This window comes from Silene latifolia, chromosome 8 (genome assembly GCF_048544455.1).
Source record: "Silene latifolia isolate original U9 population chromosome 8, ASM4854445v1, whole genome shotgun sequence".
NCBI lineage: Eukaryota > Viridiplantae > Streptophyta > Magnoliopsida > Caryophyllales > Caryophyllaceae > Silene > Silene latifolia.
The window spans coordinates 16,216,361-16,231,658 of NC_133533.1; the positions used below are offsets into that span (position 1 = coordinate 16,216,361).

General features: G+C 38.6%; 2 protein-coding genes across 2 annotated transcripts; both read right to left on the bottom strand.

Moving 5' to 3' along the window:
• Positions 1 to 434: 434 nt before the first annotated feature.
• On the bottom strand, positions 435 to 2,876 carry LOC141596493 (non-specific phospholipase C4-like). Its single transcript, XM_074416674.1, has 5 exons — positions 2,529 to 2,876; positions 2,009 to 2,388; positions 1,315 to 1,724; positions 1,045 to 1,215; positions 435 to 966 (listed from the first exon to the last, which is right to left on the bottom strand). The coding sequence occupies exons 1-5, from the start codon at positions 2,823 to 2,825 to the stop codon at positions 632 to 634; spliced, it is 1,593 nt and encodes a 530-aa protein (XP_074272775.1). The 5' UTR covers positions 2,826 to 2,876; the 3' UTR covers positions 435 to 631.
• Positions 2,877 to 4,211: 1,335 nt separating this feature from the next.
• On the bottom strand, positions 4,212 to 14,381 carry LOC141596494 (non-specific phospholipase C3-like). Its single transcript, XM_074416675.1, has 5 exons — positions 14,067 to 14,381; positions 13,188 to 13,345; positions 5,416 to 5,825; positions 4,928 to 5,098; positions 4,212 to 4,669 (listed from the first exon to the last, which is right to left on the bottom strand). The coding sequence occupies exons 1-5, from the start codon at positions 14,301 to 14,303 to the stop codon at positions 4,308 to 4,310; spliced, it is 1,338 nt and encodes a 445-aa protein (XP_074272776.1). The 5' UTR covers positions 14,304 to 14,381; the 3' UTR covers positions 4,212 to 4,307.
• Positions 14,382 to 15,298: the final 917 nt, after the last annotated feature.

Sequence of the window (15,298 nt, forward strand, 5' to 3'; positions counted from 1 at the left end):
GTCTTGGCGGTAGAATAGTCTTAACAAAAACGTGTAAATAGGTTACTCCATATAATGGTATACAAGTCATGACTAGATGTTACCTAATAACCATGTAGACATGACAAAACTGACCGGATTTGAATTGAGCCGAAATGACTATTTGAACAAAAATTCTAATAGTCACGAGCAAAAGCAACCTGATTGTCCTTAGTTGTAATCACCAACCTAAATCCGGCGGAAATAACCCATTTGCCTCAAACGCTAATGCATGTACAACATTGAATTGAATCAAGGTTACGACCGAGAAATACAACCATTTTGTAAAGGTTCTGAAATCGCTCAAATCACATTTTTTGAGGTGTTAATTGGCCACATTTAGCGAGACTAGGCCGTGGCCGAAACTGAGATTTAATACAATTTTGCCCAAATTCCAATGTTAAATTTTGTTCACCTAAAAATTAAATAATGTTCATCAAATATTATTCCATGGTATGAATATACTAGAATGTATAAACCCTTTTGTACAGTAAAAAAACATCTTCAATCTTTCGAGTATAGAAACAAACAATAACATTACAATTTACAACAGAAAGGATATCAGAACCAATGGTCAAGTTGAAACCAGAACCAATGGTCAAGTGAGAAAAGCTTAGTTATTACAGGCTAAACAACCGAAAACTTTGTTCACAAATGTTCTCCGAGTCCCCTTTGAACGCCCACCTTCCATGATTATGACAGTATCACCATCGCATCCCTGCTTTGTGGCTTTCTCACCCTCATGACAGAATATCTTCCAAGCTTCCTGCATATACTCAGCTCCTTCTTTCACTGTCATTTTCTCCACCAACTTTTCCGGGTAGCTCTTCTTATGACAGTCTCCTTTCAAACAAGCAGCCATTTGCACTAACTCGGCCTGAAAATCAGACAAATGCCTGTCTTCCTGTGGTGAAGATTCTCGCAATTTAGCTGGCTCCGGTAAAGTAACTGCATTATAACAGAAGTAAATCAGCTGTAACTTCCCAGTCTAAACAGTAAATTTTTTGACAGTAGTGTTTAAATTACTTGGGCAGTCAGTTCTTGGAGTCTTCCTATTCAAAACTCCCTCAAAAGTTCCAGCCCACGCGTCACGCTTCGTCAAGAAGTCTTTGAGGTTGAAGATCTTCTTGACAGTTGCAGGGATCGAGGAATGCTCATATTCTGATGTAGGTTGCGGTCCTGATGCTTTATGCACCACTGCAATATTTATATTAATCACGAAACAATCAATTTTAAGACGTGAATATTGAAACCGAATATTCTAACTAGAAAACTTGCACTGGTAGTAAGAAGTACCTGTCCCAGGTTCGATCCATGGAGAAATAAATAGAGTCGGAACCCTAACACCGAGCCGATCAAATTTGAAAAGGTAGGGTTCGGGTCCAACAATGTCATCAGGGCTAGGAACTCCGTCAGTAGGGGTGGGTACATGGTCGAAAAAGCCACCATGTTCATCATAAGTGATTATAAACAACATTTCATTCCATTGTGGACTCGATCTTAATGCTTCATAGACTTCCTTAATGAATTTTTGACCTACTGATACATCATGGGAAGGATGATCGTCGTTCCCTGGGATGTTCAGTAAGTCGAACCATCTCTGCTCAATTACCACATAATTTGGTAACTTCCCTTCCTTGCAATGATTCTTGAATGTTAGGCCAAATTCGTGGAAACGAGTTAAGTACTTCAGTTTCCTAAGGTTCCTGCAATGTTCCAATGAAGAGTTCAGTTTCGAGAACAGTAAGGATCCTCTGTCCCACTTTTGTGTCTCATTTTGTATCCCACTCCATACATATTCTGACACATAACTTGATGCAAGAATAAAATATGCAATATATAGTATAATTAGTTGATGTGTCAGAATATGTATGGAATGTATAGTGAGACACAGAATGGGACACCAAATGGGACACAGGATCCTTACTGTTTCGAGAACATTAGTATTTCAGATGAAAAGAACGTGACCTAAACGAAGAAAGGAATGTACCTGTAGAAGAGGGTAGCAGGAGGGTACTGATAATAGATACCGAAAGAGAGACCGGCCTCATCCAACGAATCAAATACGGTTTTTTGAGGCATTCCGGAAATGAGCTTCTTGGTATCATTACTTGTTAAACCATGAGATGTTGCTGAATGCACAAACATTCTATTGGGTTGTGTAGAAGCAGGCATTGAAGCAAACCACCTATCACACACTGCAAATTCAGATACTAGCTCCTTGTAAACGGGTACAAGATCCGGCTTGAACCCGTTCATCACAGCAGTCTCCATACCATTCTTGTTCCGGTTTGCATTTTGGGCAAATCCTTGCATTGTTGGGGCTAGCTTCTTTTGTGCCGATTCTTTGCTCCATGGCTCACCAAATACCTTCACATATGTATAAGAAACTCGCAGTTGGTCTATAATAGCTTATGCATCTCATTTTTATGCTATTATACAGCCGTTACATAACATTTAACGACCTTCCTTAAGAATTAAAAGAATAAAGAATATGCTCGAAACAATACCTGCTCGTAAATGTCCTGGATAGAGTGACCAGGGTCCGGGTCTACATACACAGAACCATCCCCAAAATTCAACCGTTTCGCATTTGGGTCCGAAGTATTCAATGGGTTTGATTCCTGACCCGTAACCCCATCAATGTCAGGGTTAAGCCCCTTCATCCACCCAAGCATGTGGTCAAATGATCTATTCTCTTGTACTAACACTACCACCGTCTTTATTGGCCATGTACTCGAACTCGACCCATCAGCTTTGATACCACTGTTACTGATCTCATTATTATTCTCACTAGCACCACCCATGGTTTTATTTCAATTCTGTTTATTTTGAGTATGTCTTTGCCTTTTATTTGTTTGTATGTTATGGATGATATAGATATTGTTAGGAGAGAAAACGTAACGTACTTACGTAACGTTTATAGTGAGATAGTTGTAGAAAACTTGGTATAAATGTGGGGATATTCCGAATATAGCATAATTTTCATAACGTGGTGCAATGACTTAGTAATGCAAGCACTTTTATAGTATGCTCATTCTTGAGGGACTTGGCTTGTTATATTGATAGGTTTCGACTTTCGAGCAATTACAAAATTGCTGCCGATAATCTATGGTTACGATTGAACGATGTCGCAAATGTCATTTACGTGTCCTAATTTGAAGACGGTTGTCATTTCTGGTCGATCACCCTTACTTTGCAACTATTATGTGAATTACGCGTTTATGGTCGTAGTTAGACCTGGTAAACCGGTTAACTGGGTCAGTTCGAGTCCAGTAAATTTCGGGTTTGCAAGAGTTCTGGTCGGGTCAGTTATTTGGGTTCGGTCATTTTCGGGTCAACTATTATCAAGTTATTTATGAACAGATCGTAACAATAAACATCGGCTCAGGTCAATTCGGGTTCGGATCAAACTCAGATCTTGAGATCAGATGTCAGGTCGGTTTATTCAGGTCAGATCATTCGAGTCAATTTTGCATGGTCTAGTAAGTTATAGCTATGGTAATTTTAGTTGTTATAGTATAAAACCGATCTTGGGACGACACGTGCAATGATCTTGACGTGTTACGAAACGTGCAATGATTTGTGCCGAGGGTGTTCACGTAAGAAATATCGATAACTCTGTAAGTGAAAAATGTATGCAGGCACGTAATTAGAAATTTAGAAAACGTACTAAAAAGTCAACACACTTGAGAGAGACGCAAGAAATACTTTTTTTTTTCTTACACCTTTTTATTAACAACTTTCTTATACTATATTTTTACTTGGTTCATTTTAAGGTATTCCGAACCCTTAAATTTTACTTCGTTTTTCAAATCTTTATTCTCAATTTAAATTTCAAGTTTTTATAAAAGAAATCCGGACTTCGATTTTAAAACCTATAAGTTTACCTTGACTTTTGTATTATGTTTCACTCTTCCTTTCGTTTTTTCCTTTTTCTTTTTCTATTTTGTTCGCATTTTGAGCCGTGCGTTCACCCATGCACAGTTCTAAAGGATGATTCATGTCAGCCGACCCCAAATCATTTTGGGATTAAGGCTCTGATGTTTTTTTTTGTTTTCAATCGGGTTAATACTCGAAATAAGCTTACATGGAGTATTTCTTTAGTGGTTGCTTGCAAGAAAAATCTATATCTGTATGTATGTATGATGTATCTATTGAACCCAAAAACATACATATAATTCAGAATTGAAATGAAGTTTTGGAGTAAGTCTAATGTATGAATAACAGTAACAAGTCTGAAAATAATTAAATGATTACAATCGAATTGGAGTAACAAATTGGTTTTATTAAACCAAGCAAGAAAATAGCTTTTGAAAGAATGATTTGTGAACCAAGTCATTTTTAGAGATTTCTTGTTGATCATCAGAACATTCAATGCTTTTAGCAGTTACTGTTACGACGTCGTCTTGATCAGCACCAAGATTATTAGCTTTCTCACATTCTTGTAAGAAAATGTTAAAGGACTCATTGCAGTACTCTGCAGCTTGAGCAACATTCATTCCCTCAACAAGCATGTCTGGATAAATGTCTTTATCATGGTCTCCTCTTAGGCAGGCTGCTAATTGTACCATTTCCCCTTGGAATTCTGACAACTTCCTGTCTTCAATTGCGTCGAAGTCTCTCAGTCTCACTGGTTCCTGCAATTTCACTGCAGTAGACAGTTGTGCAGTCTCAACCATTTTGGGATTTCGGATATAGTTAAGATCATTGGCCTGTTTGCGCTTTTATATTGTGAAACTTGCAGTTGTATGCAGTGGCTGAGTCAGGATTTAAAGTCAGCGGGGATGCAAAATTTCAGCAGGGACGAACGGGTAATATTATAATGTTAAACTGTCCCGCTTAATGAGAGTAACCAGACCAATCTCCTAACAATCGCTATAATCATGCAAGCCAGATAAAGACATACCTGGGCAGTCAGTTCTCGGAGAGCTTCTATTTAAGACAACATCAAACGTGCCAGCCCAAGCATCTCGCTTTGTAAGGAAGTTCTTTAAATTGAACAACTTCTTTACAGTTGCTGGGATTGAAGAGTGCTCGTACTGCGATGTTGGTTCCGGTCCTAAAGGCCTATGCAGCACTGCAATCGCCATCATAATTATTCAGTAGGATAAAGTTTAGATTAAAAAAAAAAGTTGTGTTAGTCCAGTGGTAGCCGGGTTAAACCTTGAAACTTGCGGAAGTGCAAGAGTTGAGAGGTCCCGGGTTCGACTACCAGCTGGGGCGATGATCACTTGGCCACTACAGCCCCCGAAGGGAGTAGCTTATATGGTCCATGTGGTGGTGCGGGAATGCATGGGTCTGGGGGGATTCAACCCCCCTCGTCATCAAAAAAAAAAATGTTGAAAAAATGTATTCATGACAAAGTCACAAAGTACAGCAAATGTATAGGATTACCAGTTCCAGGTTCAATCCAAGGAGATATGAACATGGCAGGAACACGAACACCAAGACGATCAAACTTAAAATCAAAAGGAGGAGGACCAACAATGTCATCAGGACTAGGAACACCTTCAACAGGTGTAGGAACATGATCAAAGAAACCACCATGTTCGTCATATACGATAATAAACAACATTTCATTCCACTGTGGACTTGATCTCAATGCTTCATAAACTTCCTTAACGAAACTTTGCCCTGTTGAAACGTCGTGGGATGGATGATCGTCGTTCCCTGGTAATAGTTTGAGGTCTAAGTATCTTTGTTCGATCACCACGTAATTTGGTAGCATCCCTAGTTTGCAGTGGAGCTTGAATGATGTATCAAATGGGTGAAATTTTGTTGCATATTTCAGTTTTCTAAGGTTCCTGCAGCCAGAAGATAATCCTGTTTTAGTTGAGCATTTAGTTTGTTATTTTAAAGTATCGATGACTTAGCAGATGTCAACTAACTTAGTTAGTAAAGACATGAGAGGTGGTGTTCATGACCAGGGCCGGCCATACGGGGTATTTAGGGGGGGTAAATGACAAGGGCTCAAGTCTAGAAAGGGCCCATAAGGATGGAATTAGGAGTCCGCTAAATCGGTTATAGGTCAAGGCCTTTATTAAATAAATTTTATTACATATAATTATCAAAATAAGGAAAGTAGCGTAGTGATTATTTATCTTACCAATTGGTAGGAGATTTTGTGTTGTTTCGTTTATCGAATTGTATTAGATACTGATATGTAAATTACTTAAAGAGAACTTTTTTAAGAGTCACGAATCCATTTTACAATTTTGCCTAGGGCCCCGAGATATTCAGGACCAGGCCTGCTCATGACCTGGGCTCAAATCCCGTTAGCATCAAAATTATCCTTGTGGCTCCCTTTAGGCGAAAAAAAAGTATCGAGGACTAGACATTGAGGTAATGTTGTTGTTGTTATACGATAATTACCTGTAGTACAGGGTGGCAGGAGGCAACTGATAATAAATACCGAAGCTATGGCCTTCTTCATGTAAAGAATCAAAGATAGTTTTCTGAGGCATTCCAGCCTTAAGTTTATCAGAATCATTGCTACTTAAGCCATGAGAAGTGGCAGAGTGCACATATTGCCTATTGGGTTGGGTTGATGTAGGTATCGAAGCGAACCACCGGTCACAAACTGCAAATTGGGTTACTAGTTTGATAGAGTCAAGAAGTGTCGAGTCACTAGGGCCTTTTTAGGCCAAGTATGCTTTTAATTAAGGGTCTTTTGTCGGAATCAAGAGTTAATCTTCCCGTCCCGATGATTGTCATAACTAATGCGTTTTGATTCACGTGTGGAGCTGCGTATGAGGATGGAGCCCGGAATCCAAAGAGTGAACCTCTAGCCACACTAGTAGACAAGCAATCATGCGGAGACGACCTCACATGAACCGATTCTGAGCCGACATCCCTCGCTAGGAAGCATGAAGGCTAAGTAGTGAAGAACTCGTGTTGAGGAAGTGAAGAAATAAATTGCCGGCGGTTTTTGCAGATCGCACCATCATGACGATCTGCCATGGCAGTCTGCCCTCCAGACGGCAATCTGCCGTGGCGATCTGCCACTCATCCGTGATTGCCCGTTGTCTTTGTGCTCGTGACTTTTATTAAGCCCGTTGGCTTAAATTTAAGCCCAAATCCCGTATTACCCTAGATTCGTGTGCAGCCTTATAAATAGTTCACATTTTGGAGACCTAAAAATCATCTTGTTTTAGGAGTAATTCAAAAAGGCTTGTGTGTTAAGAAAGCTTGGATTTTTATTAAGGAATTTGTAATCTTTTAGTTTGGATGTTAATCTTTCTTCAATTCTTGGGTTTTACTAAGAAGATGGAAGGCTAATCTCCCTTTACTTGGTGTAATTTAATCAAAGTATCCAACTTTGATGTTGTAAGACTCTTAAAACTCTCTCAATTTATCTATTGTTCTTTCCTTTGTTCTTAAATTCTTATGTTGAGTAGATGAATGTTTGAATTGATCACTCTTGCATCTTATTTACCCATCTATTGCAAATTCTAGAGAAATGGTTTAATTTATCTAGAATTGTTTGGAGCAAACTTGTTATATGTTGATTTGGTTTAAAGGATGCATATTTCAAGTAGGAAATTACATGTCTTTTCTTGCTAGTATGGTTTAATCTAGTAGGATTTGATTCTAGCTTACATCTCTTGGCAAAAGCTTCATGCTCAATTCTAGTCCTTATTCATGGTTTAATGAGTTGTGGTTGGAATTGAAGGACTCACATATATGGTTTAATTGTGTGTGTCAATTTCTTGGGATGATAGTATTGGATAGATAACAATAGAGAGAAAAGAGTCAAGCTTTGTCATTGTTGGATTACTAAGAGAGAATTACACCAAGTCTTTCCCATATTTGATTGTTGCACATCTAGTGTTTGTTGTTTTGCTTCTATGATAAGAATTGCATCTTTATTTTCCCTTATTCTACTTCAAAACCCCTTTCTCTATTTATGTCATACTACATGTTAACCATTGTTCATAAGCATTGTTTGTTGATAAATATAATTAGTAGGTCCTTATTGTAGTTAGTATTGTGATTAGTCCATAAAGTCCTAATTAGTTGCTTTATAGTTAAAACTCAAGTCTTTAGTTTAAAAGTTCTTCCCTTGGGTTCGACCCTAACTTGCCAATTTACTACCCTATTGCTTGAAGTTAGTAAAGTTTAGTTAGGCTTATAAATTGTTAATTTGGTAGTTAATTCTAGTATATTAGCGACCTAGTCTTTTTCTTTACCAAATTTTGGCGCCGTTCTTGGGAAGGGCAACATAGCTAGAACTTGAGTTTGTGAATTTATGTTTAGTTGTTTTATTACTCCTCTTGTTGTTAGAAGTAATAGGAAGTTTTAACTTGTTTGCTTAGTGCGAAGGTTTATGTTTAGCTCCCCACCACACGGTGAATCAACCCCCGTGGAAGAAGACGCTTTTGGAGCATATTCTTGGCTATTCACTAACCCTTGGTACCAAAGACCACCAAGAGAACAAAGAGTAGAAGAACCACCTTTAGAAACCCCTCTTGAAGAAGAACCAATTGAAGTAGAACCAATTGAAGTGGAATACCCACAAATGGCGAATGATACTAGAACTATTAGGGAGCTCCGGGCAAGGAATTATGACACTCAACCTCTTTGCATTGCCTACCCACCCATGGGGGCTAATGCCAACTTTGAATTGAAGGGCTATTTCATTCACAACCTCCCAAAGTTTCATGGACATGCGGGGGATGACCCAAATCGCCATCTTTCCGAATTCCATATGATGTGTGAGGGTGCAATTCCAAATGGTGTCACGGAAGATCAATTTAAGTTGAGAGCTTTCCCATTTTCCCTTCAAGATGCGGCAAAAGATTGGTTGTTTTACCTTCAACCGGGTACAATCCGTACTTGGAAGGACATGAAGGCGGCTTTTCTTGAGAAATACTACCCCGACTCAAGACATAACCATGCAAAGAAAGCCATCACTTCTCCGGAGCAAGATGCAAGTGAGAGCTTATATGAGTATTGGGAGAGGTTCAAGAAATTAGTTGCTCAATGTCCTTACCATGGCCTTAGTGGTGATGACCTTTTGGTCAACTTTTGTGATGGTCTTACCGTACAATACCAAATCATGGTTAATTCCGCTACGGGTGGTGGAGTTGACAATTATTCCGTGGCGGAGGCAAATGAGATCATAGAAAAGTTGGCCGCTAGCACAAGGAACTATGGAAGAAGCCGAGTGTCAAAGAATATTAACTCCATTGAGACACCTTCTCCTTCCTCCCACAAGCTTGAGAAAACCGTGGATGATCTCACAAAAATGGTTGCTCAACTAGTGGGGAACAATCAAGGAGGAGCACAAGGATCTAATGTGGAATGCAATTTTTGTCAAGGGCCACACCCAATGGAAACTTGTCCCATCATGGAAGAGCAAGGAATAAGCAAGGAGAATGTGAGTGCCATGATGCACGGTCAATACAACTCTAGGAACCCCAATGGGGGAGGGTATTATAAGTATGATCCGAGTGGCAATACTTACAACATTGGGTCAAGGGACAATCCAAACCTTAGTTGGGGAGGAGATACCTCCAAGAGCTTCCAAAATGGTCAATTCAACCACTTGAAGAACTCCAACTCTCAAGGACAAAACTCCAATTACCAAAGAAACAACAATCATCAACAAGCCAAGGGAGGATCCTTCCAATTTGGAAACCAAGGACAACAAGGGAATTTCCAAGGTAACCACAAGAACTTCCAACAAGGAGGGGGCTCTTCCTCCCAAGGAAATGAAGATTTGTCTACAAATGAGATGTTTAAGATGATCATGAAAGGGCAAGCCGAAAATACCAAGAGGTTTGACAAAATGGATGCGGATAAAATTTCAAGTGATGCTAGGGTGAAGAACCTTGAAATCCAACTTGGCCAACTTGCACAAGAAATGGCCAAGAACAATCAAAGGAACTCTAACTCAATTCCATCTACAACATTTCCACCAAAGGAAAATGCAAGCTCCATGACTTTGAGAAAGGGGAGAACCCTAGAATCCCCCCCGAAGAAGAAGAGGAAAGCCAAGTCACATGAGAGAGTCATTGACATTGAGGAACAAGTTGAAGAAGAGCTAGTGGTTGAGAAAGAGAAAGAGACACCCTCTAGAGCTAGTGGGGAAGAGGAGAAGACTCCCTTGAGGAATGACAAAGAAAAGAGTGAAAGCAACAAACACCAAGGTTGGAGAATCTTGACCAATGGAGAAGTGTGGTTGATGATAGGGGGAAGTTGATAGAGGAGGCCGCAACAAATCAAACGGCTTTGATGAGGGAAATGATTGCTAACCAAGAGGCTAACCGTGTTTGGCAACAACAACTTGACCAAACAATGACGGCCAATGCCAACATGTGGAAGGAGCAAAATGAGTGGAGAGGCCAAATGGACCAACAATTTGGGGTCCAAAATGAAAGATATCAAGAGTATGTCGAAGATTCATACTATGATGCAAGGACCCAAGAAGACACACTTGGGATAGTTAGTGGTCTATTTGGCATGTCTCTCCACCCCACCATCCCACCCTCTATCACCCAAGAAGATGTGGACCAACAATATGCCCGGGCAATAAGAGAAAGAGAAAGAAGAGAAAGAAGGTGGAAGAACCAAGGCACCGATGATCAAGGGGGTGCCTCGGGTTCTCATTGAAGAAGAAGTGTGTGACTCCTCCACATTGAGGACAATGTGGAATGTAAGTGTGGGGGAGGAATTTGGATTGTATTATATGTAAATTTCTTGTTGGTTAATGCATAAAAAAAAAAAAAAAAAAAAAAAAAAAAAAAAAAAAAAAAAAAAAAAAAAAAAACCGAAAATCCCGGCTAGGTGAGAACCCACAAGGGTGGGCGCCTAGGCAAGATTGGGAAGGTGGCCGAGGACGGGATGAAAACCCGAAAGGGCATTCCGGGTAAAATGAAGAAATGAGTTGCGAGCCACCATGAGGGGAAAGGAAAAGCTAAGGTGAAAACCCGAAAGGGCACCTTAGGCAAAATGAGGGATTTTCACCAAAAAAAAATTGAAAAATTGAAAATTGTAACACCAAAAAGATGGAGGGATAAGAAGGGAGTGATAAGGAGGGTCTTGGAAGGAGGCTAGAATAGGATTTAATTTCTTTTTGAGTCACAAAACTTGTCCCAAATCGGTGGATTTTTGCTTTGGCTACTTTGGTTGTTGATTTATTTCGGAGTGTGGCCAACCAAGTAGCATGATCATACCTAGCTTGGAGTAATAAGGGGGTGATATAAGTGGTGAATTAGGATGTTTTAGGAGTTGCTTAGGCCACTTTGCTTACACCTTGGGATAAGGTGAGAGTGGCCATCTCTTGTTGGCGATATAAGAAGGGTGGAGTTGAGTAATGAGTCGGAGTTGGGGTCATGTCGTGTCTTGTGCGAGGGATGATATAAGGAGGACGAGTGAGAGAAGAGTTTGTGTCACCTTTGAGTCTAGATTTTCTCTTTAATTGGTGGTAGTTCAAGAGGGAGATATAAGGAGGAAGAGGTGAGGGAAGAGTGGTCATTCTCCCCTACACCCGCTTGTGGACTTGCCGAATGCTTTCTTGAGTTTTACTCGGGACGAGCAAAAGTCCAAGTGTGGGGGAGTTTGATAGAGTCAAGAAGTGTCGAGTCACTAGGGCCTTTTTAGGCCAAGTATGCTTTTAATTAAGGGTCTTTTGTCGGAATCAAGAGTTAATCTTCCCGTCCCGATGATTGTCATAACTAATGCGTTTTGATTCACGTGTGGAGCTGCGTATGAGGATGGAGCCCGGAATCCAAAGAGTGAACCTCTAGCCACACTAGTAGACAAGCAATCATGCGGAGACGACCTCACATGAACCGATTCTGGAGCCGACATCCCTCGCTAGGAAGCATGAAGGCTAAGTAGTGAAGAACTCGTGTTGAGGAAGTGAAGAAATAAATTCGTTCAGGCGGTTTTTGCAGATCGCCACCATCGCAGTTAGATCTGCCATGGCGATCGCCCCCAGACGGCAATCTGCTGAAGTGGCGATCTGCCACTCACTCATCGTGCAGATCTGCCAGTTGTCTTTGTGCTCGTGACTTTTATTAAGCCCGTTGGCTTAAATTTAAGCCCAAATCCCGTATTACCCTAGATTCGTATGTGACCTTATAAATAGTTCACATTTTGGAGACCTAAAAATCATCTTGTTTTAGGAGTAATTCAAAAAGGCTTGTGTGTTAAGAAAGCTTGGATTTTTATTAAGGAATTTGTAATCTTTTAGTTTGGATGTTAATCTTTCTTCAATTCTTGGGTTTTACTAAGAAGATGGAAGGCTAATCTCCCTTTACTTGGTGTAATTTAATCAAAGTATCCAACTTTGATGTTGTAAGACTCTTAAAACTCTCTCAATTTATCTATTGTTCTTTCCTTTGTTCTTAAATTCTTATGTTGAGTAGATGAATGTTTGAATTGATCACTCTTGCATCTTATTTACCCATCTATTGCAAATTCTAGAGAAATGGTTTAATTTATCTAGAATTGTTTGGAGCAAACTTGTTATATGTTGATTTGGTTTAAAGGATGCATATTTCAAGTAGGAAATTACATGTCTTTTCTTGCTAGTATGGTTTAATCTAGTAGGATTTGATTCTAGCTTACATCTCTTGGCAAAAGCTTCATGCTCAATTCTAGTCCTTATTCATGGTTTAATGAGTTGTGGTTGGAATTGAAGGACTCACATATATGGTTTAATTGTGTGTGTCAATTTCTTGGGATGATAGTATTGGATAGATAACAATAGAGAGAAAAGAGTCAAGCTTTGTCATTGTTGGATTACTAAGAGAGAATTACACCAAGTCTTTCCCATATTTGATTGTTGCACATCTAGTGTTTGTTGTTTTGCTTCTATGATAAGAATTGCATCTTTATTTTCCCTTATTCTACTTCAAAACCCCTTTCTCTATTTATGTCATACTACATGTTAACCATTGTTCATAAGCATTGTTTGTTGATAAATATAATTAGTAGGTCCTTATTGTAGTTAGTATTGTGATTAGTCCATAAAGTCCTAATTAGTTGCTTTATAGTTAAAACTCAAGTCTTTAGTTTAAAAGTTCTTCCCTTGGGTTCGACCCTAACTTGCCAATTTACTACCCTATTGCTTGAAGTTAGTAAAGTTTAGTTAGGCTTATAAATTGTTAATTTGGTAGTTAATTCTAGTATATTAGCGACCTAGTCTTTTTCTTTACCATAGTTCCTTGTAGACAGGTACGAGATCCGGCTTGAACCCGTTCATCACTGTGTCTGCCATGCCGGCTTTTATCCGGTTTGCATTTTGGACAAATCCTTGCATTGTTGGAGGTGGCTTCCTTTGTGCTGATTCTTGGCTAAATGGCTCCCCAAATATCTGCTCATTTATTAGGATCAAACAAAATTATAATGTGACCCTTTTTCCGTCTCAGTCATTTGTTTATCTATTTCATTCTGAGATATTTCATTCATTTGTTTATTTTTTTATAGTGTAAAAGTTTTGTTTTTTTTTTACGATAATTTGATCAAATTACACTATTTTTCTATACACTAGAAAAGTATTTCGTAATCTGGTGTCATGGGTTGCAACTTGGAAAAACGTAACACCACTTGATCAATAAGAGCATCTCCAATGGTTTGGAAAAAAAACTTGCTTGTAATTTTTAGAAATTGTAAACTAGTAGCTTAACCATTGGAGTTGTACATCTAGATTAACTTTGCTCAAATAATTTCAAGCTAGTAGCACCATGAAGCTACTTGCTTAAATGGACCCACAAGCAAAATATAACCAATAGAAAATTAGTTGTCTCATTTATAAAGTTTTTATTTTTTATTTAGAAACTAAGAATTAAATAAATTAATAGAAAAATGTATTAGTTAGGTCTCATCAAGCTAATACTAAATTGGCTTCACCATTCGAAAGAGTAGAAATAAATTGTTTTCGCTCAAAAAAATGATTTGCAAAGGTAAAATGTAAAGTCTGCATTGAAACTTACCATTGTGACGATCTTTCTAATCATGCTATAATAACAATTATTTTTGTAACTATCATTTACAGCTAAACTAGTTGACATTTAAAGAATGAACTAAGCATTTACCTGTTCATAAATATCTTGAATAGAGTGACCAGGGTCAGGGTCAACAAACACAGAACCATCCCCAAAGTTAACTCGAGCCGAGTTAGGATCAGATGTGTTCAAGGGGTTCGACAACGGTGGGTCCCTAGTGACACCGTCAATCTCCGGGTTGAGTTCCTTCATCCATCCTAGCATATGATCAAAGGACCTATTCTCTTGTACCAAAACCACCACAGTCTTTATTGGATATGTGACCATCTTTCAACTTTTTTTGTTTTTGTTTTTTTTTGTGTGTTTTTGCTTTGGTGTGCACTTTGTTTTTAAGTGTGATTATTAAGAGTGTTGGTTGCAAAGGTAAGGAAAATGGTTGATTGGTTAGTATACTATACGCCAAGATTAGGTTTGTGGGCTCTAACTAAAAGTAGTATATATAATAAATCGATGATTACTACTCCATGATGTAGAAACATGTCATTTGGTTTTATTAGAAAGATAATCCTAAAGTATACACTTAACCAATTTACAAAATAATATAAATATATAACAATTGCATAATATTTTTTTTGGTTATGAGAAGATAGCCACAAGGACAATATTGCTGATGGGATTTGAACTCAGCTTATAAGTATTGTTCTTTTTAACTTTATCGACTAAGTTAGCACATCTACATAATAATCGTACTCCCTATAATCAGTGACGAGTCCAGAATTTTGATTTCGGTGTAGCAAAATATATACTCAAGGTAAAATGTATAGATAATTAGTGCGAAAGTAGTAAATTTTGGTGTAGCAAATCACAAAATTCTAACCAAATTTTTCGCCTTTGGTATAGCGGCTGCGACACCGAAGACCTTAGTGGCGTCGCCCCTGTAATTTATAATACTCGTATTTGATTGCATGAAATATGCAAACATGTTGTGCAACAGATTGCTTGTGTAAACGTGATTGCTTGTGTAAACGTTTATAAGCAACGAATATGATATGGCAACCCTACATTTCACGTTCAAGTCTTAAATTGTTAACGCAATTTGAAGTATAAATTGGTGGGGAATATGCCTTTTGTACGCGTACCTTTTTTGTTGCTCTACCTTTTGTTCAGAAAATTTAGTACGGAGTATGTAAGAGTGTAAGACGGTGTTACACGAAAACTGGTTCTTAACGTGGTTTTTGCATTGTTTTTCTTTGGGTGGTATGATTGATTTTAGTTATTCAGATAAAAGTTTGATTACGAGGACGTAACCTTGTTTTTACGGG

What these genes read in the sequence shown, in the direction of transcription:
- LOC141596494 (XM_074416675.1), bottom strand. Translation starts at nt 14,303, where the DNA reads ATGGTCACATATCCAATAAAGACTGTGGTGGTTTTGGTACAAGAGAAT. An exon ending in CCTGTCTACAAGGAACTATG is followed by an intron (nt 5,826 to 13,187) that starts GTAAAGAAAAAG and finishes TTCTGGCTGCAG; the next exon opens with GAACCTTAGAAAACTGAAAT. An exon ending in TCCGAGAACTGACTGCCCAG is followed by an intron (nt 4,670 to 4,927) that starts GTATGTCTTTAT and finishes TGTCTACTGCAG; the next exon opens with TGAAATTGCAGGAACCAGTG.
- LOC141596493 (XM_074416674.1), bottom strand. Translation starts at nt 2,825, where the DNA reads ATGGGTGGTGCTAGTGAGAATAATAATGAGATCAGTAACAGTGGTATC. An exon ending in ATGGATCGAACCTGGGACAG is followed by an intron (nt 1,216 to 1,314) that starts GTACTTCTTACT and finishes TAAATATTGCAG; the next exon opens with TGGTGCATAAAGCATCAGGA. An exon ending in TCCAAGAACTGACTGCCCAA is followed by an intron (nt 967 to 1,044) that starts GTAATTTAAACA and finishes GTTATAATGCAG; the next exon opens with TTACTTTACCGGAGCCAGCT.